The following is a 20,220-nucleotide window of genomic DNA, read 5'->3' on the forward strand; positions in this document are numbered from 1 at the left end:
TACTGCAGGAGGAGGTGGCAGATCAGCCACAGGGCAGAGAGCCTACTGCGAACACACCCATGGTTCCAAATGAATTCCACTGCCCTTGCTGGTCTGTACAGGTTCCTCAACCTCTTGTCTAGGCAAGACCCATAACAATGCTATCGATTTTTTTAAAAAAAATTTTAAAAACACACATATGCCTAGACTCGCTCCTATTCCAGACAATTTGGCAGGTGCCCAGTTAATAGATTATTCCAGCAGACAGTTGAATGCATTGGCCATTGGTCAAGAATGAGGTCACTGTGGTCCCATGTGCTATAACTGGAAGAGCCTGAAGAGAAACAACTGCCTTATTTTTATTTTAACAAATAGAAATCCACATTCCCATATCTCTAAATGTGCCTAGTTTGGTGCCTCATGCAGGGACAAAAGGGAATTATTCAAGGCCAAGTTGGTTTTGCTGTTTGGCCTCTCATGTCGTGTGACTGTCCATGTGTTCTTCACATTAGCAAATCCTCAACCAGAGTGTAGCCGATCTGCCGAAGTTTCTAGCAAATGCCACCTGGCGCCTGGGCTTTCCCACATAGTTGCAAGGAGCAGGTCAGACAAGTCCTTGTTCCATCTGGCTCCTGCTCTGTTTCCCATACTTAGCTGTGCTCAGTGGGAATTGACAATGGGAAGCACACGTGTTTCTCCCACAAAAGAAAGGAAGATGAAGAATCCCAGGAACCCAGCACTGTTCCTGGCAGGGGCAGGCAATCTCAGACAGCAGCAGCTGCCAACCTGTGGCAGGTGGAGTCTGTGCCCACTCCTCCACACCCTCTCCGGGTCTCCGCTCTGTGCAAACAAAGCAAGTAACCAGGGAGGGAAACTTTCAAAGCCACGGTTCCCTCTTAGTTGCAACCCTTCCTTCCTTCCTTCTTCCCAAGAAGGTCTGACTGAACTTGCAGCCAGACCCCCGCCCTGGCAGGGCCTCCACGAAGCCATTGTGAGCCCTCGCCAGCTGTGGCCTGCGCAGACTGAGTACCTGCGGCCCGCTGCCAGCACAGGAAGGTCGGCGCCTCTCTGGAGGGAGGCCTGTGGCGGATCCCAAGCCCAGCAGCTACAGATAAGAGGCCCATGGACGAGGGTACCCTGCAGCTCCATGAGGCTCCAGGGCCATCCCTTCCTCTTTCTTCTTTCTGTTCAATTTGCTCAATGTTCACTTACTTCATGGGAATAGTGAACATTTGTCTGCATCAAGGCCTGGGCTGCTGTTGGAGAGCACAGAGGCAAATAAGACACAGCCCAGACTTAAGGGCACTTGTGGTGCTGTGACAGCCACGTGTGATGGGGGTCAGGAGCCTTGAACCCCAACTGGCATTGACCCCACCAGCCAGATGCCTGAAATCACATTATAACCAAGCAAAAGGCAGGTGTGCGCAAGGGGCAAGGGAAGCATCCATTCCAGGCTCACCCCTGAGGCTGACCTGTCCCTTAACACCTGGAAGAACTGCCAAGTTCAGGCCCAGTTTCTGGTTTCAAGAATTTGCATTGAGCCAAGCCAGCTGGTGGGTAAGTAGGCAGGCATACTGGCAGGCAGGCAGGCCATGCTAACCAGCATCTGTTTGTTCTCATCTAGTGACTCGATGAACATTTCAAGGCTAAATCATCAATGCACACTCACCACTGAATCTTCCAAAAGCCTGCTCGTCTCCAGGGTCTACAGCACACAGGCCTTTAGCTGGACAGGAACCAGCCTGTACACCTAAGGGCACAGTGTCTGGCTTCCAAAGTGAGACAAGAGGAAGGACCCCAGGCAGGGCCAGAAACCTTCACTTGATAGCTCATTGCAAGGACCCAGCTGTGGACAGAGATGGAGGAAAAAAGCTGGAAGACAAGGCAAGGGGAAGAGGAGTGAGAGAAGGAAGGGGAAAGAATGTGGAACAAGAGAAGTCTGAGAGGGGCTTGACATGTTACTTGCTGCTTCCCAAGTCCTTCCTGCCAAGGCCACAAATTCCAGCAGGACTGGCTGACCCCACTAGGGGTCCTGTCACACTTGCAGACCTCCAAATTAATGCAGCTTCCCAAGAATACACCGTCACCCCCTCAAAAGAGGCAGAAGTGGTCTCTCTGCTGGGTTGAGGCTGCCTGAGGCTAAGGATGTGCAGGACTGAGGGTTGAACAACCTGGCCTCCAAGCCCCACCCCTGCACCACACAGAGGCCAGAAACAAGCAATATGGCTTCCCAGGTGACTCAGCTGAGCAAGCCCACAGCCTGGGGTCCTGGGTACAGCCTGGGTTAGCCACCTCCGTACCTGGTTTTCCCAGATGTCCAAATCATCTCCTGCTTCCCCTTCAAGAGGAAGCTCCCACTCCTAAGCATTCTCACCAGGCATGAGGGAAACCAGTGGACGCCCTTGACCTGAACGGAGAAGCAGAACGGGAGGGGGCCCAGACCTTGTCTAAGGGTACACCAGAGCCAAGGAACCTGGAAGCCCATGGACCAGCACTTGGGTGTCAAATGTCTCTGGTGGTATCACAGTGTGGTGGAGCCACTTCTATACAATCTTGGGAAAGGTGCATGACCTATCTCTATGAGGCTTCAACTTCTGGTAAAAACTTGGAGCTATGGTTTCCCACTTCAGCAAGGTATTTCCAGGGTGGACAGAACCTCATCAGTAAGTGCCAGATGTTCTGTCTCTGTCTCTGTCTCTCTCTCACACACACACATACACACACACACACACACACACACATCTGTCGTAAGTACACTGGGCCTAAGTGTGGGTCAAGTGAGAAATCCAGAAATCAGGAAGTCAGGGGACCACCTGAGGAGCCCTGCTTTCTCCCTAGGCCAGTGCCAGGTGAGATGGGCATAGCAGCCTTTTGTGTCCAGGATTTGCCGCCTGAGTTTGACCTGACTGCAGGGTGCAGCTCTCCAGTTTCACGGGCCAGAAAAAACAAAAGAATCGCACTCCACACAGAGGCCATCCCGGGCACTGCAAGGCCTTCCCTGCCCGAATCTGGGAAGATCCCGCCTCCAACCTCAAGAAGTGGACCTGCTGGCTGAGATGGTCCAAAGAGCCATGGCGGGGCTGCTGCGGGGCTCTGTCTCAGGAGCACGAGGTATATGAGTAACTGGGGCTGGAGGGCTTCTCTCAGGGCAGCCATGGGTAAGCTTGTGGGCACCTCCCCACCAGAAGAGGCACCACCAGGCTCCACTGGGTGCACTGGGGGCCAGGCCCTGAATATGCCAAGAGGACCCCAGCCTTGGCTTCAGAAGCCAGCAGCAGCCAGCCAGCCAGTGTCAGCTACATCTCCTGTCTCTTCCTCCACATCACATGGTACCCCCTTCTCATCTCTCTTCTCATCCCCCCGACATGCACTATATCATCTAGACCCTTGGGTCAACACAGCAGCCTTCCCAACAACTGGCCTGCATCCATTCTTTGCACCATGCCAAGCCATTTGCTCTATCGGGGCCAGAATAATCTATCTAAAATACAAAAATGGATAACCCAACAGCAAGCCCCGCCTCTCAACACAGCAGGCAAAGCCTTCCCTGTGCTGCCTCTTGCCACCCTCCCTCTCCCCCGCAAGCCTGCCTCAGTTTCCCTCAGCTGCCTCTGAGGGCTTGGGATGAGCTGCCCTCGTGGCGGGACCTGCTACCTTCTCTTCTCTGACTGGATCCCGTTCCCTCTCACATTCAGCACAGAGGTGATCTCTGCAAAGCCTTCCCGACTCCCTTACAGAGCTGAGATCCCAGAACGCCCCGTCACCCTATGCAAGCCCCGCCACAGCACTCCTCCCTGTTGGCATCTCCCACGGCAGCGTGAGCGGCACCATGAATGAAATGCCACAGCACAGAGCGATGTGGCAACATCTCAAGCAGCAGGCTGATGAGAAATTCATGTAGTAAAATCACTAGTTCACTCTCCTTTGAGAATCTGCCAAGCAAAAGGATCCATGCAGGATGGCCAAACATATGTGAAAATTTTCAGCACAGGAGTTTGATGTAGCAGTTGGGGTGCCTGCATTCCATATCTTGTGTCTCAGGTTGACACTCGGTGCCAGTCCCTGACTCCAAGTTCCTGCCAACGACCCTGTGAGGCAGCAGGTGACAGCTCAAGTGACGGCATTCCTGCCACGCACACAGGACACCCGGACTGATTATCTGGCTTCTAGCTTTGCCTGAGCCACTGGTGGACATTGTGGGAAGTAAATAAGCTTGTGGGAGTGCTCACTTTCCATCTCTCAAACAAGTTTTCAACTTATAAAATATATATACACATATGTATGAATATTTCAGGCATGGATAATAGCACTTGCAGCTACCTACATGTTGTACAGAAATGAAAAGACAAGGAGGCCATCCATCGGCTCCCAGCACAGAGGTCACCTGCGAGATAAACAGATGAAGCTGGGGCTTAAACTGCACCCATAATGCTTTTGTCATTGCTTTTTGTTTTTTTTTAAGAATTGATTTATATATATGAAAGGCACAGTTATAGAGCAACAGGGAAAGACAGACACACACAGAGAATATCTTTCATCTGCTGGTTTACTCTCCAAATAGCCACAACAGGCAGGAGCTTCTTCTGGATCTGCCATGTGCTGTATGAGCCCAAGCACTTGGGCCATCTCCAGTACTTTCCTTGGTGCATTTACTGCAAGCTGGGTGCTAAGGAGAGCACCTGGGATTCGAACCGGTGACTGTATGGGATGCTATAGGTAATAGTTTTACTCTCTGTCACAATGCTGGCCCACATTGTTGTTACTTTTAACACTGCTCTGAAGCCAGACTGGCAAAAAATTATCCATTAAATTTGGAGGGTGGAAAAATGTCTGGACCTCTGTATTATCTCCCGAGTATTTGAAATATTTCCTAAATACCTTTTTTAAAAGATATATTTATTTGTGTTTGAAAGGCAGATTTACACAAAGAAGGCCAAATACTGAATCAAATTGTTGCATCTGCTGGTTTACTCCCCTAGTGGCCACAATGGTCAGAGCTGAGCTAAGTCAACCCGAAGCCAGGAGCCAGGAGCTTCTTCTGGTCTCCCATGCAGGTACAGGGTCCCAAGACTTTGGGCCATCCTCCACTGCTTTCCCAGGCCACAAGCAGGGAGCTGGATGGGAAGTGGGACAGTCGGGACTTGAACTGGCACCCATACGGGACGCCAGTGTGTTGCAGGTGAAGGGTTGTTGGTTTCCTCTTGTTCTTCCTGATGAGAAACCTAGGATTCAAGATGGCTAAATGATGCCACAGGGACACCCAGGGCTCCTGACCACATCTTGTCCACGTATGAGTCCACGGCGTCCTTCAGGCAGCAGCAGGAAGCTGTCCCATGCTCTGTGGGACACAGAACTGCACCAGTGAAAGCAGAGCTATAGCCACAGTTCACTTCATAGGAGAGGAACATTCTGGAAGGCACAGGGCTAGAGATACAACTCCATGAGGCAGACAAAGACTCTGAAGCTCACTGACAGAAAGCCTCCTGGGATTTGGTCCTCAAGCAACAGAAAGCCACTATGGATGTTCAAGCGAAGAATGACTTAGGTCAGGGCCAGTGTTACAGTACAGCCACCCGTGATGCTGGCAACCCACACCCAACCCATCTCCTTGTTAATGAATCCAGAAAGCAGCAGGTAATGGCCCAATTACTTGGACACCTGCACCCACATAGAAGACAGGGATGAACCTTCTGGCTTTAGGATGGCCATTTGGGGAGCAAACCAACAGATGGGAGGTTTTTTTTTTTTTAATTCTTTTTTTCATGATATAATTCCTTAGGCTCAGGGATTTTCCCTTCTCCCCATCACTACTTTCCCCTATAACAATACCATAGTCCTTCAACAACCATTACAAATCCATCATTCTACTATGTAGGTGTGTCATGACATTAGAGGTATAGCAACAGTGAAAGTCCAGCATCTTATTGTCAAGATGTATTTCTTCTTAAAAAAAGATTTATTTAATTTTATTGGAAAGTCATATATACACAGAGGAGGAGAGACAGAGAGGAAGATCTTCCATTGCTGATTCACTCCCCAAATGACCACAACGGCCGAAGCTGAGCCAATCTGAAGCCAGGAGCCAGGAGCTTCTTCCAGGTCTCCCACAGGGATGCAGGGTCCCAAAGCTTTGGGCCGTCCTTGACTGCTTTCCCAGGCCACAAGCAGGGAGCTGGATGGGAAGCAGGGCTGCTGGGATTAGAACCGGTGCCCATATGGGATCCTGATGCATGCAAGACAAACACTTTAGCCACAAGGCTACCGTGCTGGGCCCACATTTAACAGTTTCATTGGGACTCTATCTTTGGAAGATCTAAGTCTGCCCTTCAAATAAATAAATCTTCAGTAATAATAATGATGATAATAATAATGCAACATAGGCCAAGCACAACTTTGGAAAAGATAATTCATCTCTGGTCCACAGGCGATGGGTGGCAGAAGCCAAGGGAAGAGGCCTGATGGTTACATTTAGACACGGAAGCCAGACAGGACGTCTGCCAACCTGGAGGGAGAGCAAGGGGCCTGAGAAAGGCCAGGAATGCTGCAGTGGGATGGCGAAGTGAAAGCGACTTTGCAAATTTTCCAGGCTTTGGGAAATGCTCACCAACATCCCCAGAGTGAAATGTTTGCTTTCTGGTGGGAGGGGGTAGAGAATGGGAGGAAGGGTTAGATTAAGGAAAGGCAGGAGAAACCTCTATTTTGTGTGTCTTTCGTTCAAGGTGGTTCCCAGACACCAGCAGGAGGAGGGGGAATCACACAGAAGTGAGATTAGGAAAGGTGAGGAAGCTTCCAGGAGCTCTGGGTTGGTAGGAGCGGGTGGTGGGGATGCCTGGAGGAGAGCTGCAGAGGCAGCCAAGGAGATACTGTGAGGAGCAGGGGACGGAGCCTAGAGGTCGTCCCAGCCACTGGAGGGGACAGCAAGACCAAGAAGAGTGTAAGGCAATGCTGTGGGGCCAAACATTTCCAAAGAGCACAAGTGGTCACTGGTACAAAAGGGGGCCAATGTCAGATGACAGTAAATGCCCCCGGCACGGTAGCCTAGCAGCTAAAGTCCTTGCACATGCCAGGATCCCATATGGGTGCCGGTTCTAATCCCGGCAGCTCCACTTCCCATCCAACTCCCTGCTTGTGGCATGGGAAAGCAGTCGAGGACCGCCCAAAGCCTTGGGACCCTGCACCCGTGTGGGAGACCTGGAGGAAGAATTTCCTGGCTTCAGATTGGCGCAATTCCGACAGTTGTGGTCACTTGGAGAGTTAACCATCAGATGGAAAAGCTTCCTCTCTGTCTCTCCTCCTCTGTGTATATCTGACTTTCCAATAAAAATAAATAAATCTTAAAAAAAAATTAAGCAAGCAGAAGACCTATGCTTGGAGCCCAAGAGGTCAGGGAGCTCAGGTAGAATGCTTGGATGGAGGGCAGACCCAGCCATGGGTCTTCATGGGGGGGCACAGCGCCACAGCAGAGCGACACGCATAACATGCATGTGTAACACTGCAGGGCCGGGCTCCACAACTGATTTGCTAAATACTGTACCACCCTCCCACCCCCAAAAGAAAACAAGCTTAGACAAGCATAAATTTCTTTTCCATTGCAGAACACAGAATAAAAATGTGCCACATGCCATTTTATTTTCTCAAGTGCATTTTCTCGTTATGTGCCTATCTCCTGTGGCAATGGGATTGTTTTGGCATGATACTCATCTTATGTAAATGAAAGCATGAGTCAAATAAATGGCATCTTAGGAGCTTTAATAAGCCAAACAAATGCTTGAGGGTGTCTTGTGTGACTTCACTTATCTTGCTGTTCAGTTTTGAGCAGTAAAGGAGCTCTGTATCTTCCCAGAGTCCTGGGTAGCAGCACTGGTCTTGGAGACCAGACAGCAGGTGGTGGTCGGGGAGAATGGTTTGCTGCCCAGTCGCAGGCTGGGGCGTTGGGCAGGAAGGCGGTGAGGGAAAACCATCATTAAGGATTGTCTAGGAGTGGAACATCCTGAGACGACAGCACAGACACAGCTGTAGGTGGAAGGACACAGCAGACTTAGGGATGTGCAACTGCCAAATACCATACTGAGTCAGTCTACAACTGCACGGCCCAAGCCCCCAGCCTCTGGCCCCACCTCATCCTGTAGCCACAGCGGGGGCAGCCAGGTGGCACCCCAGCAGGGAGTGGAAGAATTCCTCTACAAAACACAAACCATGAGATGGTATTGTGGCGAAGCAGGTTAAAGGCAGGCAGCGGGTGAAAACCCAAGGACTTTGGTCTCTGCTAGTCATGTCAGCCAGCCAGATGGAGGTCCAAGCTCTGGTCAGCCTGGCACAGCCTGGGCTGCTGAGGACATTAAGGGGCATGATCAATATCTGTGTCTTTCTCTCTGCTCCCCCATCTCTTTTTCAAATAAATACATAAACCTGTAAGCTTAAGTAAAAATACAGAAGGAGAGAAAACAAAGCGGAAAAGACTGTAGGGCAGACATTTGGCAGTTGTTGAGACACTGCCTGGCTTGCCTGCATCCCGTTATCATAGTGCCTGGTTCGAGTCCCAGGTCCTCTGCTTCCAATCCAGTTTCCTACTAATGCAAACCCTGGGAAGCAGAGGGTGATGGCTCAAGTATGTTGACACCCATACTGGAGATATGGGCTGAGTGCCAGGTTCTTGACTTCAACCCGCCTTCAACCCGTGACACAGCTGGGGAGTGAACCACCAGGTAGAAGGTCCCTCTGTGTCCCTTAGCCTTTCAAATAGAATGAAAATGAAAAGTTTTTTTTAAAAAAAAGCAAATTGTCTAAGACATAATTGAAAACCTCAGATTGAAAATGCCCGGGCCAAAGCCTTGGGCCCCTGCATCCATGTGGGAGACTTTAAAGAAGCTCCTGGCTTTGGATTGGCTCAGCTCTGGCATTTGCGGCCACTTGGGGAGTGAACCAGCAGATGGAAGAGCTTCTTCTCTATCTCTCCTCCTCTCTGTATATCTGATTTTCCAATAAAAATAGAGTTTTTTAAAAAGAAAAGAAAATGCGTGGGCTAATGAATAGAAACACTCACTAGGAAATTCCGGAATACTGCTGGTGAAGGGAAGGTACTATGTACAGTGAGGAGAGAGGGGCTACAGGCAGGGATGGGGGTCAAGACAGCCCCTTGCTCTGCTTGTTGCTGCCTGCTAGAGGACAAAGCAATGGCACCTGCGAAATGCCAGGGGGAGACGGTGATAGTTAGGCACTGAGATCCCCTGCTGATCACAGTAGGAAAAGAACATGCTGTGCCACAGGGGAGGAGGAGCAGGAATCCGTACCACAGGAGGCAAGTGCCAGCCAAGCCCTGGAGGCGGCAGGCAGAGGAGAGCGAACCTCCAGAGTGGCACGGCAGGGAGCACCAGCCAGTGTGTGCAAGGCCTGGGGGGCAGTGTGTAAGATGGCACGGAGAGCCTAGAGCGGAACATGTGGGTGGTGCACACATTCCCACGGAGGGGGACGTGACTGCTGTCCGCAGCCCGGGCTGCACGCCTGAGGAGCTAACCTCAGCTGCTAACCTTCAGTAGGGGGTTAAGCTGCTGACAGTAAACTGAAAGGAATGTCATTGCAGTAAGAAAGAAATAAGAGAGGACAGAGGGAGGGTGGAAAGCAGCATTTTTGTTCTTAAAACTGTATAGAGAAAATGTCTGAAATCAATTTCTTTTAAATAAGATCAGAACAATGATGATGTGTAGTGGGCAGGGTTGGTCTGCGAAAGACCACGTCCATGTTCTCACTCCAGGGACCTGCGGATGTCCCCATCTATGCCAGTGCACATCAGTTAAGGATCTGGGGTAAGATTAGCCTGGGAGGTCCAAATCCTACCTGCTTCTAAGGATGGGCGGTGCTTGTAAGCTACACGCGGAGCAGAAGGCCATGGAGAAGACCACATGCAGAGATAGCACAGGGTGATGTGGCCACGGCAGGAGACGCGAGGATTCTCCCAGGGGCCTCTGGAGGGGGCATGGCCTGGCTGCTCTGTGATCCCAGTCCTCTGGATCTTTTTCTCCTCCTCTCTGTAAATCTGCCTTTCCAGTTAAGATAAACATTATCTTTTTTTTTAAGTAGATTTCAACTTATGCATAAGATGTTGATATCCACATTGGTGCTAACAGCAACGAACAGAAAAACATTTAACTACTCACCCATAAATCCTTGGCATTTAAAATCTGTAATATGGAATGATGTACAGACAGCTCAAAAGATGCAGGGATCTTGAATATGGAGCAGGGGAGGAAGTGCACACTGTGTGTGTGTGTGTGTGTGTTAGGAGGGGGGCGGGCAGTGTGTTAGGGAGGGGACGGACAGGGAGTGGCGACACTGCTGCCTGTGACATTGTCAAAGGAACTGTGCCACATGTGTTCTGGTATGTGCTCCTGTGCTTGGAACTTCCAGCGACGAGCCAGGGAAGGCATGTCCCAAGTTCCCTTTGGGAGTAGGAAAGCCCAGAGAGAGGCATCAATGTCATTTTTCATTAAAAAAAAATTGTTTTAAAGAATATTTTATCTCCCATATAAAAACAAAGAAATAAGTACAATTTAAGTGCATTTTTAGAAAAAGTTTTTTTTTTTTTTTAATTTAGAGTTTATAATTCGGGCTGGCATGGTAGCATAGCTGGTTAGTCCTCCTACCTTAGGAACTGGCATATATAGCTGCCAATTCTTGTCCCCAATTGCTATACTTCCAATTCAGCTAACATGTTTACAGCCTGGGAAGGCGGGGGAGGATGACCCAAGTGCTTAGGCCTCTGTCTCCACTTGGGAGACGCAGAAGACACTCCTGGTTTCAGACCAGCCCAGCTCCAGTCACTGCAGCCATTTGGAGAATGAACCAGCAGATGGAAGATCTCTTTCCCTCTCTTTAACTCTGATTTCCAAGTAAAAATAAATATTCAAAACAACAGCATATAATTTCTGTGGCTTCAGAATGTGTCAATCCTCTTTTGGTTTTACATTCAAAAGGAGGCAGCCACTGGCCCTCCTCCATCTGAAGGAGACCACGTGGCAGAACCCTCCCTGTTTGCTGGTGTAATCGTTAGTGTTGGAAGGCACTAAAGCAGCGCTGGGGCAGCATGTCCTAGGAGGAACCGGAAGCCACTCGCCAGTCAGTTCTCCAACCCTGGCAGGCTTCCAGCAGCCCGCAGCACCTGCCCACCTCTGCTTGGCCCTCAGCCAAGCCGCTCCAGCTCCCTGGCCACAGGTAACCACGATGGGCGCTTTCTTCCAAAGTCATGTGTGATTATCAACCTCCCTCTGGGGATACTGCTGGGAGGAGAAACCTTACCTTTACATCACGTATCTTAGGATTGCTTGGACTTTTTATAGTTAAGGGAGAAGAAAAAAAGGCTGAAATTGTGCTTAAAACCTGGGGAGCCAGCATTATGACACAGCCAGTTAAATTGCCACATGCAACAGCAACATCAGATATGAGCGCTAGTTCAAGTCCTGGCTATTTCCCTGCTGATCCAACTTTCAGCTAACATGCCCAGGACAGTTGCAGGTCGAGGCTGACCTAAGTGCTTGGACCTTGGTACTCACATGGGAGGTACAGATGCAGCTGCTTGGGGAGTAAATCGATGGATGGAGGTGCCCTCTGAGTGAGAGTGAGAGAGAGAGGGAGGCGGGGGTGTCTTTCCATCTCTGTCTCTGCCTTTAAAATAAATAAATCTTAAAATTGGGGTGGGGGAACAGTACATGATGTAGCGAGCCAATCCTCTGCCTGCTGGTGCTGGCATCTCCTAGGGATGCTGCTCCGTGTCCCAACTATTCCATTTCCTGATCCAGCCCCCTGCTGGTCTGGGGAAGTTGCAAAGGATGCTTCAAGTCCTTGGCCTCTGTACCCTTGGGAGACGCCTGGAAGAATCTCCTGGCTCTTAGCTTTAGACAGGCCCACTTGTGGAGTGAACCAACTGATGGAGGCTCTCCCTCTCTGTAACTCTTTTAAAATTTTATTTTGAATTTTTGAATTTCATGGTACAATTTTGTAGAGTCTGGGATTCTTCCCCCTCCCCAAATCCCACCCTCCCCGACTGATTTTCCCCATGTTGCTGCAATAGTACAATGCTCCATAAGGCAACATGATTCCATCAGTCTGTTATTGACACTGCTAGTACAATGTCAGACAGTCCAGTATCCCATTGTCTACACAATTCCAACAGTTTCATTGGGAGTCCATCTTTGTTTTGGAAGCAGGGATGCATATTGCACGGTAACCACACATCTGGATATGGTAGTCTCTCTGTAACTCTTGCTTTCCAAATAAAATGAATAAATCTTTAAAAAGCTAAACTTTTTTTTCCCCTGATTTTTACAACAGCACTAGTGAAGCAGAACAACATGACTTTGGGCTCAGCAATGAGAAATGAGTTTTTGAATACAACACTCAAAGCATCACCCGTTGACAAGTTACATCTCCTGAGGATTAAAAACTTGCTGGCAGGAGGGGGGTGGGGATGTGTGGCAGCTTCGTGATGTAGCAAGTTAAACTGTTGCCTGCAGTGTTAGCACCCCCTATAGGTGCTGGTTCAAGTCCTAACTATACCACTTCTCATCTAGCTCCTTGCAGATACACCTAGGAAAGCCCTGGAGGGTAGCTCAAGTGCTTGCCTCCTGCACCCACATGGAAGAACCTGGTCAAACTGCAGGTCCCTCATTTCACCCTGGCCCAGTCCCCTGTGGTCACATGGGCAGTAAACCCACTAATGGGAGATTCTCTCTTTCTCTCTCCCCTTGCTCTCCTTCTGTCTCTAACTTTGCCTTTAAAAGAGATAAAGGGGCCCGGCGCGGTGGCGCAAGTGGTTAAGGTCCTCGCTTAGCACGCCGGGGATCCCATATGGGCACCGGTTCTAATCCCGGCAGCCCCGCTTCCCTTCCAGCTCCCTGCCTGTGGCCCGGGAAAGCAGCGGAGGACAGCCCAAAGCTTTGGGACCCTGCACCCGCGTGGGAGACCCAGAAGAGGCTCCTGGCTTCGGATCGGCATGGCATCAACTGTTGCGCTCACTTGGGGAGTGAATCATCGGATGGAGGATCTTCCTCTCTGTCTCTCCTCTCCGTATATCCGCCTTTCCAATGAGAAAATAATAAAAATAAAAAATATATATATTATTAAAAGAGATAAAGGACATCTTTAACAAAACCACTTCCACTGGGGTAGGCACTTGACCTTGTAATTAAGATTTCAGTTAGAGGCCGGGCACAGTGGCCTAGTGGCTGAAGTCCTCTCCTTCCACATGCCAGGAACCCATAATGGGCGCCGCTTTTAATTCCGGCATCCTCGCTTCCCATCCAGCTCCCTGCTTGTGGCCTGGGAGAGCAGTCGAGGATGGCCCAAGTCCTGGGACCCTGCACCCATGTAGGAGACCCAGAGGAGGTTCCAGGCTCCTGGCTTCAGATTGGCTCAACTCTGGCTATTGTGGCCATGTGGAAGTGAATCATTAGACGGAAGATCTCATCTCTGTCCCTTTTCCTTCTTTTCCTTCTCCCTGTATATCTGACTTTCCAATAAAAATAAACCTAAAAAAAAGTCAGGCCCACACTCCACATTGCAGCGCCTGGGTTCCCCATCCACCTCTGCTCCTGCCTGACTTCCTGCTATCCAGGCCCTGGGAAGCAGAGGTGACAACTCAGGTACTTGGGCCTGGGAAAGCATTAGAGTATGGCCCAAAGCCTGGGGACCTGCACCTACACGGGGGACCTGGAGGAAGCTCTTGGCTTCAAATTGGCTCAGCTCTGGCCACTGTGGTCACTTGTGGGGAATGAACCAGCAGATGGAAGATATCTTTCTCTCTTCTCTGTAAATCTGAGTTTCCAATAAAAAAATAAATGAATGTTTAAAAGAGAGAGAATGAAAAGACAAGCAAAAGACAAGGAAATGCTCGTTAGAAAGTTTGTCTCTAAAACATATGAAGAACTCTTAAACTTCAACTGAAAGGACACAGGTGCAGGCATCTGCTGCAGCAGCCAGGTAACCCACGCACCAGGCTGGAGCGCATGCGTTTGCTTCTTGATTTGGCTCTGGTGCCTGACTTTCTGCTAACGCCGTCCCTGGAAGCCAGTGGTGATGGGCCACGTGGATGAGCCCCTGCTGCCCTGGGACAGAACTGAGCTCTTTGTGCCCAGCTTTGGTCTGACTCAGTCCTTGCTATTAGCAGGCATGTGGGGATTGAACCAGCTGAAGACAGCTGTGTGTGTGTGTGTGTGTCTGTCTGTCTGTCTGTCTCTGCCTTTCAAAGAAATCAAAGAGGAAACAATCCAATCAAAAAGGGCAAAAGCTCCAGACAGACCTCAGCAGAGCTAACAAACATGGCAAACGAGCAGACATAAAATGGCTCAGCATCACATCGCCAGGGAACTATCAATTAGCACAGCAATGAGACTCTGTTGCACATTAACAGAATCACTAAATTAATTCTTCAAAAGCCAACAAGGAGGTAGAGCATCAAGAATCCCCGTCCGCTGCTGGAAGGGCAAAGCAGCACAGCCTTTCTGGAAGCTGGTTAGGCAGCTTCCTACCAAGCACACGGTGCCTGCCCCGGAGACCCAGGAACCAGACCACTGGGTACTAACCCAAGTGAGCAGAGAAGAGTTGCTCAGAATAGCCCGAGCACAGAGGTAGGTTATCCTTAAGGGCGGTGGATGGACACCCCGACAACAGAACAGCAAACAGTGACACTATCAGCCACAAAAGACACAGAAGGACTTCAAATGCATGTAGCTTGCTGCGTTAGTCGGAAGAGCCTGCCGCTGTAGAACTCCACCTACATACCATCCTGAAAAGGGCATGCCATGAAGACAGTGCAGAGACCAGGGGCTGCCAGCAGACAAGGTGGCAGGGTCAGCAGGTGGTGTAACAGGTACTCGGGGTAGACTGCTCAGAGGCTGCCGCGACGATGGATACAGGGCATCACACACAGGTTGGAACTCACAGAACACAACATCAAAATAAACCCTAAAGTGACACACATCTGTTTTGATAATTCTGTGGTTATCAATGCACCCCATCAGGAAAGGGGGTTACTAACACAAGAACTTGGGGAGGCTTATGGTGAGAAGTGGTCTATAGAATCTCCATGTTATCCAAGGAACCTAAACCTGCTCTAGAAACCATGCTATTCATGCTTTCAAAAACAACACTAGCAAATCGAGACCAAAGCAGCCTCCCAGCCTCCCAGAACTTCAGCAGAAACTTCAGCACAATGGCTGCTACCACATTGGCACACTTCTTTCCAGTCATTTTTTTTCAAACATCTCGGTCTGTCGCTTTTCCTAAGAGTTGCTGTCATGCTGCTAAACCTGCTCTGAAAGCCGGCAGTCTGATTCCATGTGGATTTGTCCCCGCAAGGAAAGGCACCCATATAAACCGTCGGTGATACCAAAAACAGATCTTGGAGGGGCCTGTTGCTATGGCAATGATTGCAAATACATTTCATTTCACACTACACCCTGCTAATGTGCTGACCAGAAGGAAGCAGAAATATTTGGAGTAACTCAAGAGGAGCAGCCAAGGAAACTTCTAAGAGCACAAAAGGAAAATATACCGGCCCAACACAGATTCAGGGAAAGCCAGGAGCATGTGCCAGCAGTGTAACCACCTAAGCCCTTTGAGTAACCACATCCAAAGCGGGAGGGAGGGAAGAGGACCTGGGAATCTGCAGAGGACTTATTCCTTCACGAACAGTTCAAGGCCCAAAGCAATTTCCCCTCCCCCTCACTTCCCAGTATGTGAGCTGTCTCTACGGAGCTAGGGATACGCTCCAGTTAGCAAGCTGTAAGGCCCAGGCCGCAGATGACCAGTGTGGCAAACAAGGTAGCCCTTAATGTAAGCAGTGGGTGCTAGGGGCACCTGCACAGGGCTTGCCTCTGAGAGCCAAATCTTCTGGGGGGTTCTGGGAGAAGCCTCAAGATGGCAGAGGGTAGGGGACACGAGGGAATGACATTTTCCAACAGAAGAATTATAACACATGAGGTGATCAGACCTGACCAGCAGGTGCCAACTGCATTCTGGCCTTTCCACAAACAACACTGTTACACAAGAACACACATCAGGGGCCAGCATTGGGGCACAGCAGGTGAAGCCACCTCTTGTAACACTGGTATCCCAAATGGACAGTGGTTTACTGCTGCTCTACTTCTGATCCAACTTGCTGCTCACACACCTGGGAAAGTAGCAGAGGACGGCAGAGCTTGAGTCCCTGCCCCTCAAGGTGGGAGACCCAGATGGGAGTTCTTGATTTGCGGCTGTTGCAACCGTTTGGAGAATGAACCAGCTGTAATTCATCCTTTCAAATAATATAAATACATGAACACATCAAGAGCAGTCTCAAAGGGGAAGAGTAGTGTTGTTAAGACCAATGGGCATTGTGGAGTGTGAGCACAGGCCTACCTCCACCTCAGAGAACAGCCCAGCTCTGGGAGCAGAGGGTTCCAGTCTCATGGCCCAGCTGCCACGCTTTTCCACGCAGTGGCACCTCAGCTTCTCTATCTGTGAAGTGGGTGTGATTGCCCCACCTCATGAGGTTTTCCTAAGGACTGAAGAAGAGCTAGGCCCAACATAGGACCTGGCACACAGTGAGGGCTGCCGCGTGTGGTCACTGCCACCACTAACCCATCTGTGGAGGGCACCATCTGTAGGGCAGCACTTTGGATTTTTGGATATTTTTTAACACAGTTGGTGACCCCCTTCCCCTATCCAGGCTCCTGTGTGGATGCCTGGTCGTGGTCACTACCCAGAGACCCTGATGAATGAAATATCAGGCAGTTGCCTTGTTTCCATAGCACCCCAGAATAGCTCTGTACTCCAGAAAACAGCCAAGACTTCCAAGGGCAAACCACCAGACTAGAGAAGTACAAAGTTAGGGACACCCTGGTGACAGCCCCTCACACAGCGCAAAGCACCCAGGGTCAGTGTTGCTGGGAGGATTATTAAGCAATGATTGATCACAGACACATGTCCCCATTCCCAAAACGTACAAAGCTACACCTAGCTGTTTACCAAGTGTAGCTAATGGATTAATATTTTTAGTTGGAGGGAAATGCTTTGGTATAGAAAATTAGCACCAAACATAGGTCTGTCCCCATTTCCCAGAAATGGCAATTGTTAACATTTGTTAGAATACACCAAGTCTTTAAAAGAGAAAAAGGGGAAGTAAAAAGCAACTATGACAGATTAAGTCTATTTTCTTCCCTGCTCCTACAATGCTTTCTTGCCCATTTTCACACTCACTGTTATGAATGTGATCTTTATCCATCTGGATGTACTTTTTCCTTGTTTCATCTAAATGCTCTGGGTATCAGCTCCCTGCTAAAGGCCTCAGACAGGAGCACATAGCCCACAGTATGTGGGTTCTTGGACTCCTGCACCCACACTGGAGACCCAGAAGAAGCTCCTGGCTTCAGACGGACCTAGCTCTGCTGTTGTAGTCATTTGAGGAGTGAAGCAGCTGATGGAAGCTCTCTAGCTCTCCTCTCTGTAACTCTACCTATCAAATAAATAACAGCTTTAAAAAAGGGTGGGGGGTGGGGGGAAGGTTGGTGGCACAACACAACTGGCTAATCCTCTTCCTCTAAGAGCTGGGATCCCTTACGGGTGCCGATTTGTGTTCCAGCTGCTTCATTTCCCATTTAGTTCCCTGCTTGTGGCCTGGGAAAGCAACTGAGGATGACCAAAACCTTTGGGACCCTACACCTGCATGAGAGACCTGGAAGAAGCTCCTGGCTCCTGGCTTCAGATCAGCGCAGCTCTGGCCATTACAGTCACTTGGGGAGTGAACCAATGGATTGAAAATTGTTATCTCTGTCTTTCCTTTTCTTTGTAAATCTGCCTTTCCAATAAAAATAAATGAATCTTTTTTTTTAAAGATTTATTTTATTTTTATTGGAAAGGCGGATATACGGAGAGGAGAGACAGAGAGGAAGATCCTCCATCCGATGATTCACTCCCCAAGTGAGCGCAACAGTTGATGCCATGCCGATCCGAAGCCAGGAGCCTCTTCCAGGTCTCCCACGAGGGTGCAGGGTCCCAAAGCTTTGGGCCGTCCTCAACTGCTTTCCCGGGCCACAGGCAGGGAGCTGGAAGGGAAGCGGGGCCTGCCGGGATAGAACCGGTGCCCATATGGGATCCCAGGCATGCAAGGCGAGGACCTTAATCACTGTGCCACCACGCCGGGCCCATAAATGAATCTTTTAAAAAAATTTTAAAAGACAAATGAAAGCAATAACATCTGGAAAAAATATTCTAGGCTTCATTTTAAGCAGAAAGAAAATAAAAGGAAATATGGTGAAGGTGCTAAGCAAAAACATCTTGGTGAAGCTGGGGTACAGAAAGTGCCTATGGAGTTACCCCAAGAACCATCCAGGCACCTGATCAGGAGCAGCCCACACAGCCGTTAGGCAGAGCCGCCGGGGAGATGGGTGCAGCTGGCCAGCTCACAATCACCTACCGGCCCAGCAGACGCTCCAGGCCATGGCCTTGACTCCCAAAGGCTTACCTGGGTCCAAGTGGCTGAAAGAGCCCACCACAAAGTCCAGCGTGGACACGGCCAGCAGGAGCAGCAGCAGCAGCTGGAGGCGGATGATCCACTTGACCCCTGCCAGGTTAATCCCCAGCAAGGCCAGGAGCACAGCCACCGAAATGCCTCTCACGGCCCAGATGTTCCTGAGGCCCAGCAAATCCGAGATGGATTCAGCAAAGCCAGTGATATACATGGCACCTGCAACACACTGACAGGGGATTCCAGGTAGGAAGGGCTGGCCAGAAAGAGTCCCAGGAACCCAGCCACACCCCCCAGCTCAGCATCTGGGGACAAGCCAGCAGGGAACATGACTCATGCCCCATTTCGGCCCCCCTACATCTCCCATCAGATCCAAGCCCACAGAGCTGACTTCCAGCAGTAGCTCAGGAGAAAACATTGTGGAAGCAAACATACAGGCTTCTGCGCCAAAAGGGTCTTTGGAATTTTTGTTTTGCATCACTCAGATACTAAACACAGAACTAAAACACACGAAGGTTCCACTAGCCACAGAGCCACACAGCAGGGTACCACAACAAACCACAGGATTGGGGCTGGTGCTGTGGCAATGCAGGGGAAGCTGCTGCTTGCAGTGCTGGTATACCAAATGGACTCTGGTTTATGTGCTGGCTCCCCTCCTTTTGATTCAGTTCCCTATTGATGCACCTGGGAAAGAAGATGGAGGCTGGCCCAAGGGCTATCTGGAAGAAGCTTCTGTCTGACTCAGTGCCAGGCACTGCAGCCCTTTGGAAAGTGAACCAACAGATGGAAGATCTCTCTCTCCCCCTTCCTGCAACTCTGACTTTCAAATAAATAAATCTTAAAAAACAAACAAACAGGGCTTTTCCATTTCTTTTGGGGCATTATTTTTACAATTACCTGAAACGTGGAGATGAAGGAGAAGGATGGCAGATCTTTTCATGTCATGGGTAATAAGACTTCCTAGGCGAATGTACTTAGCTTGATTACCACTACAAATGAGGTCTAGTCCATGTCCCAGGCTTAGGGACCTCACAGGAATGGACAAATCTACTCCTATTAGAGATGCAAATAACTTCTACCTAACAGAATAGATAATCTGAAAGATGACTTGGTTGCAACGCAAGACATGAACTTTCATCTAACCTAGCAATCTTATCTTCACATGTGTCTATTAAGTTGTCCAACCATGAACACAAGGATTTTACCTCCATCCCACACGGGGTCCACACCTGTGGACTCAACTCCTCTATATTATCTTACTGATTCCCTCAGTAACTCATGACTTACAAAGGCTTTGGTCTGCTTCTACAAATGCTCGAGAGCCACGATTTTATCTTTTTGGGGAATATCTTAAAGACAATTTCAAATAAACCACTGAACATAACACCAGCTCCCCTTGCATCATTCCTCAGCCTCTGCCCCCCACTCTGCAGGTTCCTTTCTGCCCTGTGTCCCCCACTCTTGTCACCATAGCCCCCATCTTGCCATCCTTCCAGGAGACACATTCTGCGAGGGTCCCATCTAACTTCCTCCATTTCCATGAATTCTTTCGTATCCTCCTTTTGAAAACAAATGTGCTGTCCCCAGCCTGTGCCATACTACATCAGCTGGTCTTATACACCACTATGATTTCACACACATAAGCCCATCTCTATTTCCACTCCCCCAAAATGCAAACATCTTTTTTTTTTTAAAGAGTCCTTTTATGAGGTAGCCTAAATAGGGCTGGCCCATGGACTCACTGG

General features: G+C 49.6%; 1 protein-coding gene across 2 annotated transcripts in view; it reads right to left on the minus strand.

Moving 5' to 3' along the window:
- The window catches only part of SLC12A8 (solute carrier family 12 member 8), a 122,179-nt gene that overhangs the window by 89,269 nt on the left and 12,690 nt on the right, over positions 1-20,220 (minus strand). For both annotated transcript variants that reach the window (XM_041002823.1, XM_041002822.1), the window contains exon 3: positions 18,473-18,704. In XM_041002823.1, the coding sequence (XP_040858757.1) occupies positions 18,473-18,704 (232 nt within the window). The remainder of the gene's footprint in view (positions 1-18,472; positions 18,705-20,220) is intronic.

This window comes from Ochotona curzoniae, unplaced genomic scaffold (assembly GCF_017591425.1).
Source record: "Ochotona curzoniae isolate NIBS_2020 unplaced genomic scaffold, NIBS_Ocur_1.0 scaffold_2587, whole genome shotgun sequence".
NCBI lineage: Eukaryota > Metazoa > Chordata > Mammalia > Lagomorpha > Ochotonidae > Ochotona > Ochotona curzoniae.